General features: G+C 30.8%; 1 protein-coding gene across 3 annotated transcripts in view; it reads left to right on the forward strand.

Annotated features, from left to right (window-relative positions):
* The window catches only part of LOC129227051 (dynamin-like 120 kDa protein, mitochondrial), an 83,162-nt gene that overhangs the window by 569 nt on the left and 69,493 nt on the right, over positions 1-13,100 (forward strand). The window contains exons 2-5 of one of the 3 annotated variants that reach the window (XM_054861691.1): positions 4,166-4,406; positions 6,167-6,211; positions 7,025-7,152; positions 7,264-7,368. In XM_054861691.1, the coding sequence (XP_054717666.1) occupies positions 4,166-4,406; positions 6,167-6,211; positions 7,025-7,152; positions 7,264-7,368 (519 nt within the window). The remainder of the gene's footprint in view (positions 1-4,165; positions 4,407-6,166; positions 6,212-7,024; positions 7,153-7,263; positions 7,369-13,100) is intronic. The other 2 variants (XM_054861692.1, XM_054861693.1) reach the window with 2 other exon arrangements.

A 13,100-nucleotide genomic window follows, 5' to 3' on the forward strand; every position in this document is an offset into this window, starting at 1 on the left:
ATAGTCTTCTGATTGGATATAAAATTGAAAAAAAATTTTTTTTTTGAACATTGGGAGGGGGTTTTCTTTAAAACAATTATCACTTCGAATTTTATGATACCGTGAATAAAAAATAGTACTATATTTTTGTTAGAAACTAAATCTCCAAGAACGTTGACACATTGCTCATAAATGTTTTGAACTTCATTGTGTTTTTCTCCTGGCATCGCATATTGTCTTGCTTGTACAAAGTACTCTATTCCCTACTCCCAGGTGTTGTATCAGTAATTAAATGTTTAACAATAAAAACATAGATTGAAATAATTTAAAAGAAATAGAGATAGACTGTTGAGCAAATCTAATGGTGCCTAATGAATCTGTGACAGTTGTAAACCACAAATAAGTTGAATTGCAGACACTTGTTTTGAGGTTCTCGCTTTTTCAATGCAACAGAGTGCATCCCAAAGCCCGCACTTCACTGCGTTGAAAAAGCGGTTCCGCGAAGCCCCAATACTGTATGCAATTCAATTGCTAATTTGTGCTTTATATCAATATTATTTACTATTATATGCAATATACTGCTATACCAGACAACCCGGTTATCACATCCTGAGACTGCACTTTCGTTCTTATTAGAACTCTTCTATCAGGAATAGTGAATAACCGAACTGGAGGCAGATGTCATCTCATTGAAGCTGAGAGTGTCAACAAACTGATAGATAAAGTGCATTTATCTCATAAAAAAATACTTTTGTTACATTATTACACAGAGTATTTAAGTGTAGGGGGAGGTGGGGTACGTTGGACCGGCCTCAATTAGTTTAATACTATTAATATTTTTTATTTTATTTTATGACCAACAAATAGCACCTATGGTCCTACAAATCCTATAATGAAATCACACGGTACAGTTATATTGAACAAATTTTATTCCAGAAAGTTATTTCAGTAGTCTTGAGTAGAGGCGTACCGAGTACTCGGTAACTACTCGGTACTCGGCCTACTCGGCCAATTTGCCGAGGACTCAGTACTCGGCCAAATTCTGATCAGATACTCGGCCAATACCGAGTAGTTGCAAAAAATTGAATATTGTCCAAGACAGATACTAAAATTTATTTAAAAAAAAAGAGCGAGCATTATATTCTGCAATCATTTACAATTAAAATTTATAAGTCAAATTTAAATTTTGAGAATAATGAAGTTTGTAATGCTTCAATGGAATAAATCTTTATTTTAATGTCCCCAAAGTTAATAAAACTTATTTATTAAAAATTACGCAAAAAATTTAAGTATAGAAAATATGGAATTTTTACATTAAAAATGGATTTTTGCTACAAACAAAAATTAGTTATAAAAAATGTAAAAATACCTTTGCTTAAAAAATAAAACCTTAAAAGTATAGTGCAGGAACTCTGCAGACACGTGTTTTGGCATTACATGGAATTCCTTTTTCAATGCACAAAATGGGGGCTCGTAGATTTAAAGGCATCTGACAAAAGTCGTATTTTTTTGTTGAATGTCTTTACATTCTTTAGCTCACATGTTATGCACTGAAAAAGGGGTTCCTTGTAACGGGGGGGGGGGGGGGGGGGGGCAGAAACACGTGTCTGGAGTGTTCCTGCACATTTGTTTTATCTGCTTTTAAAAATTATTTATGTTTGGCAGATTAGAACTATAATTGATTGGTATACAGTGAAACCCCTCCTAACGGACACCCCTCAAAGGCGGACACCCCTCTTATGCGGACAATTTTTAATTCCCCAGTTCCAATGCAAATAACATTATTAAACCCCTGTCCTGCGGACACCTCTATATTGCAGAAAAAAAATTTGTCCTGTTAGTGTCCGCATTAGAGGGATTTTACTGTAATTTGTTTTAATTCCAACTTGATTAATCATATCTTTTATTTATTTATTTTTAATTTAAAAAATTATTTTTTTGTAAAATTTTTGACACAAACAAAATTGTATATATATAATGCGTAATTAAATTTCAGCAGGAATTTAGTTTTAAAAACTATTATATGGACGAGGAGGTTTATACTACTATTTTAATAAGTTCAAAATTTATCACATGTGTGTCGGTGGTTCTTCTTAAAACATAATTGGTACTTGGAACTCGGCCGAGTAGTGAAAGGCCTAGTACTCGGTAACTCGGTACTCGGCCGAGTAATAAAAGCCCGAGTACTCGGTACTCGGCTACTCGGCCAAAGTGCTACTCGGTACGTCTCTAGTCTTGAGTAATTTTCGGAAAACGATAACTTTATTTTTTTAACGGTTTTCGTCAAGATTGCAGGAAAAAGCTTGAACTCCTTTCTTAAAGTAAGTTCCTTTAGTTCATTATAATTGGCTTTTTTTTTTCATTTTTTGTCAAAAAGAAATTATGACATCACTTTTTCAGACCAAGAAGGTGAGGTAGGTTGGTCCACTCTTTGTGGGGAACGTTGGACCTAACCAACCTACCCCACATAATTTAGTAACTTTTTTTGCTTTTAAATCTCAATAATTATAACATTCTATGATTTTACTTTTGATTTAAAAAAAATAATTGTGTACTAATGGTGAATGCTTATTGCTGTTTTTAAATAAAGATGGTTTATAAAAAAATCAATTTAATATGTTATGTTGATCTTTAAACAAAATATTTTTCATTCTACACACAACAGAGAATAATTTAGGTACAAAATTTGATAGTATTTATCACTAAAATTATAACAAATGTTGTTTGAGTTATGCAGTCCAACGTGCCCTACCTGTGTGACACGTTTGTCCACTTTACGAGGTTCTGTTAAAAAATTAGTGTAAAAAGAGTTTTATCAATTCAACACCTCTAAAAAAATCTGTGGGGTTGAGAAGTGTTTAGTGAAACTTATTGTAGAAAATCAAACTGATCATTAAATTTTTTGATGAAACAAAAAATGATAAGTAAAAAAGCGGACCAATGTGCCCCACCTCCCCTTACTTTCATGCAAAACATTTCCTTCTGTATAAACAATTAGTTTCCCTTTGAGCCTGTTACTTTCAACTTTTGTTGGTCTAATCCAAATTCAAATAGAAAAGTAAGAGTAAGCCCAAAAGCTAAATAAAAATATGCTAAGAGGACTGAATTATGTTTTACTAAGGTCTAGTCTGTGCTGTTTACTTGTGCCACCAGAAAGGTTTGGATGTACAGTGAAGCACCGTTTATACGTTTTTATCAATTATAAGTTTTTTAAATTGGTCCTTGCAGAGTCAGATACACATTTACCTATAATACTGTTACGGATCTGGTGCAACTTCCACTTTCTGGAAAGGACGACACAGTTCTTGAGAAAAACACAGGAAATTTATTTACACTATGTACTGGAAAGACCGTTAACAACTGCTAAATTAATCATCAGTAATTAAGCAAATATCAATCAACACCGTAAACTCAACGGTTACACACGTATTTACATCCAAGTACTAAAAACTACACAGCGAAATGCCTCACAATAAACAGAGCTAATACACTCTGTACAAATTCTCAATTGAGACTCACTTTTTATCATGCGGCGGCTATTTATAAACATCGAAAAGTTTCCACAATATTGTCAATACTTCTGGAAAATCGTAGACCGTTATCTTATTTCTTTCCATTCATAAATTTTATCATTCAGAAATGAGGGGACCGTATACTTCAGCCGAATGTACGAGGGCTGTATATTCATTACAAGAAACTATTTACAGGTTACGTTACTACAATAATTTTAGATGAAAGATAATTTAATAAACACCAAATTTAGCTAGATTACAACAAATTAATCACAAAAACAATTACTATTTACAGAATTTGTAACAATACGTTTTTTTCATTTGTACTCTTTTTTTTTTTCATACAGTTCCCTTCAAAAATGTATAAATGGTGCTTCACTGTATTATATGCAATTTATCATCTATAATTGATTTACTATTGGAATATTATTTGAAGGAAGGTTTTTTTTTCTTTTTGAATGAATAATATATTTTGGTAACATTATTTTGTATTTTTGAAACTATTCATCATCAAGATTCATCAAGGCCTTGTCTGTAAGGATTTATACTTAAAAATGTTTGACAGTATTATCTGTATAATTAATTATCAGTAATTTATTTTTATTGCTATATAATTTGATTAATAACTATTCTTTTATCAAAATAATTATTTTGATTCTTTCTCTTTTTTGCAGAAATATGATGAACTGAAAGACATTATGCCAGATTTTAGCTGGGTATCCGATTTAATGCCTAGTCCTGAAAAAATTGATGAATTTCGAGAAAATTTAATTGAGTTAAAAAATAACATAAATTTTCCTGAAAAAGGATGGATCAAGAAAAATGTTTCTTTTCTTGCAAGCAGAATTGAAAATTTAGGAGATTATTTTAGCGATGACTCTGATGATGGGGATCCTACAACAATGCTGGCTGAAGGTAATAATTTTTTTACTATTGAAATAAAAGCATTTAAATGAGGGTGAAAGTTTTCACTCTTTTGGTGGATTTCCTCCTTCACAGAAAAAAAAAAATCTAAAAATATAAGGATTTAATAAGTTAAGGATTAAAAAGTCAATAATCAGTGAGAGTGAGTTAAATCTAGGAAAATGATAATTTGTTTTCTATTTTATTTATATTTTATGAGTGTCTTTAAGATAGATTGCTACTCGTTATTTGATGATGAAAAATAAATAATGAGTTTCTTATAGTTTTATTTCTTAAAAAACTAATGATATTTCAGCATTTGCTGTTATTTTCTGTTTTTGGACACTTTTTGTAGAAAATAAGTTTTCCTGTTTGAAGTATTAAATGCTATATTCAATCCTTTTACTTGTTTAAAAACTAATTATGGGTTCCCCTTCTATTTGAAAATTTCTGTCTTGAAAACTTTTGCAATTAACGTCCCTAGCATCAGAGGCATCATGGCTAACATGGCATCTGAAATGCCATGTTAGAAATAAGCAGTTTTTAATTAGTTTTAGACCAATATTTCGATACGAGCCTAGATTTCTAAACCTTGGAGAAAAATTTGATGTTGGATAGGCTTTCTTCCCTGATGCATGGTGATTAAGATCCTTGATTGACTTGAAGAATAAGTTTGTAAAAGTAATTTTTAAATGCAAGAATTTTTTCTTCATAAAAATAATTTTCTTAATGTGTAACAATCATGTTTACTAAAGAGTTTTTTCTGATACATATATGTTTGATTCATGAAAAATGCAGCAGTGCCCACTAGGGGGCTTGCTGCACACTGCCTTGGACAGTTTTCGATCAATCACGTGCTATTTGGCGTAGGGGTGCACCCTTGCTCTTGAAGGAATGTTCATCCCTGATATTTTTGACGCATAAAAACTTATCGTAAAGGTCATCATGACGCTTAAGTTTAAAATCGAATTTCTAACATTGGTGCTCTGGAACATGCAATTCCTTTCATATTCAACTCCCTCATTAATTATATTTTTAAAAATTGTAATTTTTATTTATTTATTTTTTGCATAAAAGCTTCTGATGCCCGGAAAGATTAACTCTTGTTACCCCTCCCAGGAATCAGAAGCTTTTCCCTTTTTTGCTCAAATTTTTATAATGCAAGAATTGGTTTTTAACCTTCTTTTTCAAAAAAAGTATGAAAGAAAGTTTAATGATTAAATAATTTTAAATGATCGCTAAGAGAAAAATGTGCGTCAACACTGATTTAATTATTTCAATAAATATTGAAAAGGGAAGAATTTGAAGGTAAGGATGCCACTCCCTGGATACCCTTTGAGGAAATAGTCCTATTTGAATCAAATTGTTTTTATCATAAATTTCTTAACCGGGACACCTTTTGGAGGACATTTTTTTAAATTCAAAAAACTTTTTATATTGATGCATGATTCAGGTGTGTCCGACTCCTCATAATGTAAAGTGAAATATATCACTTTTTACTTAAAAAATATCCAAAAACTTATTTTGTTGACTTTGCCGACTTATAGTCCAGAACTGCTCTTGATGGAGAGCTAGCTTTCCTTTTTTTTCTATGAGTAACTTGTAACTTTTTGCATTTAAGTCATTTGTAGCCCAAATTTGATATTGTCAATAAAAATATTACACTTAAATGTTTTAAATGCCTCTTACATGTGTTACTTTGTGTTTCAATGTTCTCCAATAAGTTTATAAATTTGCTTTCATTCTGGGATTATTTTTTCTTACTTTCATAGGTTTATTTGCTATTTTAGGAGGAAATTCCTCTTCTTTGCCGTTAGGTCTGTAATTTTTGTTTATTTCTTCTTTTTATTCTAACAATTTTGTTAATTTAAAATTTCATTTTTCTACACAGGTGCATTTTTATGTTTCACTTATCTCACTTTTTAAATTCTAGCAAAAAGAATGAATTTGAACACTCTGTTATATTTTTGCATGAAATTTAGTTTTTAAAATTGTTTCAGAGGAGAATTCATTTATAAATCTTAATAATTTTATGTTCCAACTGACTTTGTAGTTTGAGAAAGTTAGTTCTGAGTCCTATTTGTAATTTAAAATAACCAAGTTCGATTTTTTCTTATACTTTTTATCTTCTAGCTCATTATACAAGTTCCAATCCAATATCATTTTCGAGAATCATTGTTAGTCCTCACTTCAATTAATCAATGTATCCCTAATTTTAAGCTTTAATGTTAAGATTAGGATTTCTTTTTGACCCCCCCCCCTTCCTTTTTTTTCAGAATTTCGGTTGCCTTTATCCCTATAGATAAACTAAAAATCTCCTGAGAACTCTGGATGCTGAAATAAGTCTCAAATCAGAACCACACACCGCTGTTATGAAAAAGATAATTGGGGAATTTATAATTGGTGGCAGAGGTCATTCCAAAGTAATCGTATTGATAAAACAAAAACAAAGAAGCAATGCATGCACACACCTACAAGGCAATAAAAGTGGTTAAAAAATAAATTCATGTATTTTACACAGTTAAAGATAACTAGAACTACCTATTAGATTTCCTAGATATTACATATTTAGTAAACAACAAAGAAATCAAGTTTTTCATTTGTTTACATTATTTATTTTTATTTTGTAGATGTTGCTGTGCAGAATGCAATGTCGAATACATCAAGCCCATTTACAGGATCCTTTAGCTCAAACTCTAATATTAATAGCGAAAAAGCAAGAATTGATAAATTACAGGAAGAATTAATTAACGTACAAGTAAGAAAGAAGATTTTTGTTTGTACTCTTCTGTCTCAGTTGCTGTTGAAATATGAAGAAAATTTATTGTAGTATTTTATCAGTCCTAAATAGTTTTCTCTACATTTTCAGATCAAATATCAAAAAGAAGTAGAAAGATTAGAAAAAGAAAACAAAGAACTTCGAAAGATGCTGATGTTGAAATCCATGAAATCAGTACCTGCTAGAAAAATTAAGGTAAATCCTCTGAGAAATTTGTATGTGCTATGTATTTTTATGTGTTATATTCACAGGGCTTGCATATATTTGCATTTTACTCCTAGATCAATATTTCTTGAAATTTTTGAGTCGCATTTTTTGAAACTGTAAGCCAAACTTTGACTTGTGTAAAATTTTGACCGAAAAACTTGTCAGTCCAAAGTAGAATTAAATACTTGTATAGAAATGAGCTGAAAAATAAAAACCGATCTAATTTAATCACTTAAAATTTCATTAATATACCATTGAATGAACTTTCTGTTTTGAAGTACAAAGCAAAAAATATGAAAGAAATGCAAAATATTTACAACTTTACATTTTATACAAATATATAAATGATTTTCTAAGTTTTACTTCCTAAAAGATTTTTTTTTTCAAAGAAGAAATGTAAGCTACACATGTGCCATAATCTAACTTTATGCTAACCTCATTTATTTTTGAGTAAAATTTCATATTTTAATGTAAGATTAAGAACTATATATGCAAAAAAAAAAAAACCTTCTTTTATCCCTACATTCAAAAAAAAAAGTAACCATCCCCCTCTTCCACTGTAAATGCACTGTAATTTTTTAACATTCTCTTTTAGTTTTATTGATAATGTGTTAGCCTGTCTCACAGATTTTAAAGCCTAGAAGAAAGATGGCTTGAACAAATTGAATGTTTTTTCAGCAATTTGAATACAGCGGAACCTTAATTTTTCCTTGTCCGTTTCATACGGTATCTCATTTCTGACGCCATTTTCTGCTGCTTTTTGAAAAAGGATATACTGATAAAGTTAAAATATTCTGGGTGTTATGTTACCTTTTTCCAGAAAGTTCATTTATAATGTTTTTCTTAAAACTACTCAAAATAATTTTTCATCAACAAGACTCACACAATTTTTTTTTTTTTTTTACATTTCTATTTTTTCAAGATAAATTTCTTTTACGGCTATTTGAAACTTCTGTCTAATTGTCCTTTGCCTATGAAAGAAAGGAATTTTCTTTGATCGTCTTAACTTTTTTCATGACAATTGTGGACTAGAGCTGCTGACACTCTTCTTGAAAAATTTTCCATAAGTTAGTGAAACATATATCTTCTCATCACATCAAAAATTCTTTCAGTATCAGATTACTGCCCGCTTTCTATAATTATGATGTAGACGAAGAAAAAATAATCAAGGATGTCTCCACAATTGATCAGGCAGTTCTAAGCATAAAAGCGTAAACCTTTTTATTTGTGATTGCGAGCTAAGAAGTAAATTTGCAAAAATTTGTTAGTACAGGTACTGTTATAAATGAAATTGTATCTAAAAGCAGAAAGGAAGTAAACATTACACATTTTACCCACCATTTATTGGATAAGGGTCAATTTTTAAAAAATATGCATATATTTTTAACATGGCCCTGATTTTACATTTTCCTGCTTGGAATGCTTTTTATCACTGTCCTGACAAAAAATATATAAAATCAGAATTCTATTGTGTAACTAAAATTTTGAATTTTGCCTGAGCAAAGTTTCCAAGCTCTTTTCTTCTACTTTGCCAGTCCCAAATAGAAATTATGTTATTCAGTCTGAAATACTTAGTAGAAATTTTTCTGTTTCAAAATTTTTGTGACAAAATAATGTACAAATCCTTTTTTGAAGAAATAGAAAAACTTGGCAAAAAAATCTTTTACAATCACCTCTCCTAATCTGTTGTTGGTTATTCCTTAAAAACAGGCTTTAGTTTTTGGAAGGATGTAATTTTTTTATTATATTTTGATTACTTTTTGGCTTACATATTCACTTCTTGTCACTTTTTTTTTAAAAATAAAATAATAAACTTAATTTGCTTTTTTTTTACATTAATTTCTTTTGGGGGGAAACCTTACATGTGTCAGATTTTCATTAAAAGTATTTTATTACAAGATAGGGGAAAAATGGGAATATGTGATTTTTTTTTTTTTTTTTCATTTCTTAATTTCTCAAAAAATATTTTCAATTTCTCGCAGAAAAAGGGTCCCCATAATTAAATAGTCTTTCCTTTGTGCCATGGAATTTTTTCAGATTTTTAAAAAAATTATTTCTATACTTTATGAAAATTTTTAAAAACTCTCTCCAATTGTTCACATGTGCCCCTATAGGGGCAGATGTGAACAAGCTTGGGACACATGTGAACACGATTGAAAAATGCAGGACAAGCATCATATTTCAACGAAAAACTTGTTATAATGAAGCATATACGTATATACGAATTACATTCAAGAGTTTGTTACCTATACTGTGCCAGTTTGAATTGTTCAGTAGCTGTCATCAAGAATATATTTTTTCGAATTATAGAACTCTGCTCACTGTCAAATTTTAAAGTTTCATAGCATATTCTAATCAATGGATCGACAAAAAAAAAAATCTTATAACACTAAACAATACAAAGAGTATTTTATTATGTAAAGTATATTCTTGTTATATAGTACGTTTAAGATTCATGCATAATATGATGATAAATTTAAAAATTTTTCTAAACTTCAGTTTTTAGTTAAAGGAAAATATTTTGTCTTTATTTTCCTTGCAAATATTCTATACCACTAAATTTTTAGCCAACTATTTAGTAATTAACAAATTAAAAAAGCAAAAAATAAAATAAAATAAATAATTAGTAATATGTAATAATAATTAACAATAAATTCAAAAACTGGTTACAGCAAAATAATAATTATTAATCTCTTCATCTCCTTTAAGACTTATAATAAGCCTACACTAATATTTATATTTGCGGAGAGGATAAGGGAGCTGTTCACATGTGTCCCTACATCAGCGTTTCCCAAAGTGTGCAATGTGGAACCTTTGGGTTCCGCCGAAGTATGAGAAGGGTTCCGCCACAATTTTGCCATTGCATAAATTTATTTTCCACTAGTTTCAAGAAAAATGAACTAATATCAAGTGTTTTGCATCGCCATGCCAGCATAATCAAGTAACTATCATCCGACTTCTTGGAAAGTTCTTGATGAAGCATCAGAAATAGTTTATTTTGTATTGTTTTCTTCAGTTGGGACATTTTAGCAAGATTGACGAATGGGTAGGCAGCAGAAGTCACTACTTTTCCATGAGAAATATGCTGGATATCCAAAACCAAAATTTAAAAAGGGTGTATGAACTTATAGATAAAATCAGGGTTTTTCAGTCGGAATTATGAAATATTGGACCAAAAATGTTGATATTTGGTACACAGTGTACTATAGTAAAGGGTTATAGACAAAATTTTGAGTTTGTAGGAGAAAAATTAAAAGAGTTGTGGCACGTCCAATATTCCGGACTTATATTTTTGAAATCAATATTTCATATACAAAAACGATAAAATACTGAACAAACTTCATTATAAAATGTTCTACAAACAATTATAAAACATAATATAAGCGTTTGAAATGATTAATTAAAGATTATATATTTTTAAAAAATCAGGATAAAATCTCGCTTTTCAGATGAAAATCCATGGTTAAAAAAAATGTGCCACTCTCAATCCTTATATGACAGTGTTGTCAATCCCAAAACGAAAAATTATTTCACAGATTATAATAAGAAGAATGTAAAGAGTCAACTGCAAAAAAAAAAAGTCAACTAATTAAATCAGTTATTAAATGATTAGCAGCTGTTTAAAGTGTATGTCGGGTATACCGGACACCAGGTCTGAAGGGGTTAATTGGAGCAAAAGGCATCAATACTTTCAGCTGTTTTCAATGTTATTCATGAGAAATGACGGCTGATAAAATTTTTGTCGACATTTTAGGTAAACTGAATGAAGTGGCTATTTTCGCTAAAAGGGAAACAGTAACCACATTTGTTGTGAGAGCAAAATAATAGCGTTCAAATTTAAGCTGAAGTTTTGTGTTCTCTGCCTTAAAAGAACAACATACAACTTTTTACTCTCTTACATTGAATTTCTGCCAGAAGAAATCTATGAAGAAACGCACTACGGCTGATCTATCACAGAGCTTAATAAGTCATTTCTCATGTGCATTTTTGTATTCCCTTCAGAGCCCTTATGGTCATGGGAAGCCTTTTCAATTTGCGACATGATAAACCAGTCATTGCAGAGGACCTCTTTATTTCATATGAGCAATCAATACTTACGTATTATCGCATTTACGAAAATTCAGTTCTATGGCAATATTTGAACTTTAGGATTTCTATCAGCCAGGTTGGCACAATTTTTGCTGTCTTTAAAGAACTTCAAATTTATGTATCATCGCAACTAAGTTGGATAGATAAAGTATCTTGACTACAGTTCTAATAATGCACATTGCACAGGCGCTGAATCATGAAAGAGAATTTCAGTCATGCTCATGCTGGACAATAAAAGCATTCGAAGTCCTTCTTTTGAGCACTAGGCTCCAAAGCTAAAGGCGAATCCACAAATGTGTCAATTGAGGTCCTCTTGCATTTAAGTTTTTATTTGAATTCTTGTATTATTTTCTGAGATATACATGTAAGTAGCAATGCTTGTTCAGAAAATCATTCTATCGTGTTCCTTCTTTGAAATGATTGGGGAATTATATGCGCCTCTCCCACTAAGAAACATCTGTGTCACAATTTTTATGCAAACGTTTTTGTGCTATTGTTTGACAGACAGCAGTCACGCTAAAAGTGAAATTGTTCAATTGGGTCAACCTCTGAAGAGATTAGTGCCAAAATGAATTACTGGGGGGAGGGGGAGGATGGACATGTATGAAGTTTCTTTCAATTCCATGCTCTACGTTTTGAGTTAGATCGCCCTCAAGAATTCTCCAAATACATGCTAAACACAAATGGACGGACAGACAGCTTCCAAAAGTGGTTAAGATAGGTTCAGAGCTCCTTAAAACTTGTTCATTTTTCAAAATATGAAAAGTCTCTCGAAATTAATAGTTTCTTCTATACAGAAGAAAGTAATCTATTGATGATCATTTTTTAGCTTCATCATTTGATTCCTAGATCGTTAACATTTTGTCTTTTAGTCATAAACAGAAATGGGGCTCCTTGAAGCAAAAGCAAATTACTGAGGGTTCTGCGGCCTAAAAAGTTTGGGAACAGCTGCCCTACATGTTCCGTTCACAAGTTCCCTAGCATCTACCTTTAACTAATTTTGAAAAATAAAGAATTTTTAATTTAATTACAAAATTTAAACACTGGCATAACTTTACGTGAGTGTTCATATAACAGATAACAATAATTAAATTTAACTTATTAGTTTAAAATACATTTTTACACGAAGAAGACTGATAAAAGTACATCAGCCTCCGCTAAAACAAAGAAACTGTTTCCAAAGGAACATAAACTGGCTCCTCGCTCTGAAAGTTTGGTTAAAAAGTAAGGCTGGTACTGCTATTAAAGGGTGTGTTTTTTTAGAAGTATAGAACTTTAAATTGGCAACACTGTTTGATATGTGTGCCATTTTGATAGCAATCACTTGTTTTGTGTTTAGTTTGGTTTGCCATTCCATCATGAATAGACAACAAGACGGTGCAACATGCCACACAGTGCATGGCACATTTATTTATTGAAAGGAAACATTCGGTGAATGAATAATTTTGCGCAATAGACCCGTGAATTCACCTGCAAGATCATACAATTGAACACCGCTGGATTATTTTTTGTGGGGCAATGTGAAATCTTTGGTCTACACCGATAAGCTACAGAGGATTGATAACTTGAAAGAGAACGTTCGCCACGTTATCGCTGAGATACTGCCTCCATTTCTGCAAAAAATGATAGAA

The sequence above is a fragment of the Uloborus diversus genome, chromosome 7 (genome assembly GCF_026930045.1).
Source record: "Uloborus diversus isolate 005 chromosome 7, Udiv.v.3.1, whole genome shotgun sequence".
Classification (NCBI taxonomy): domain Eukaryota; kingdom Metazoa; phylum Arthropoda; class Arachnida; order Araneae; family Uloboridae; genus Uloborus; species Uloborus diversus.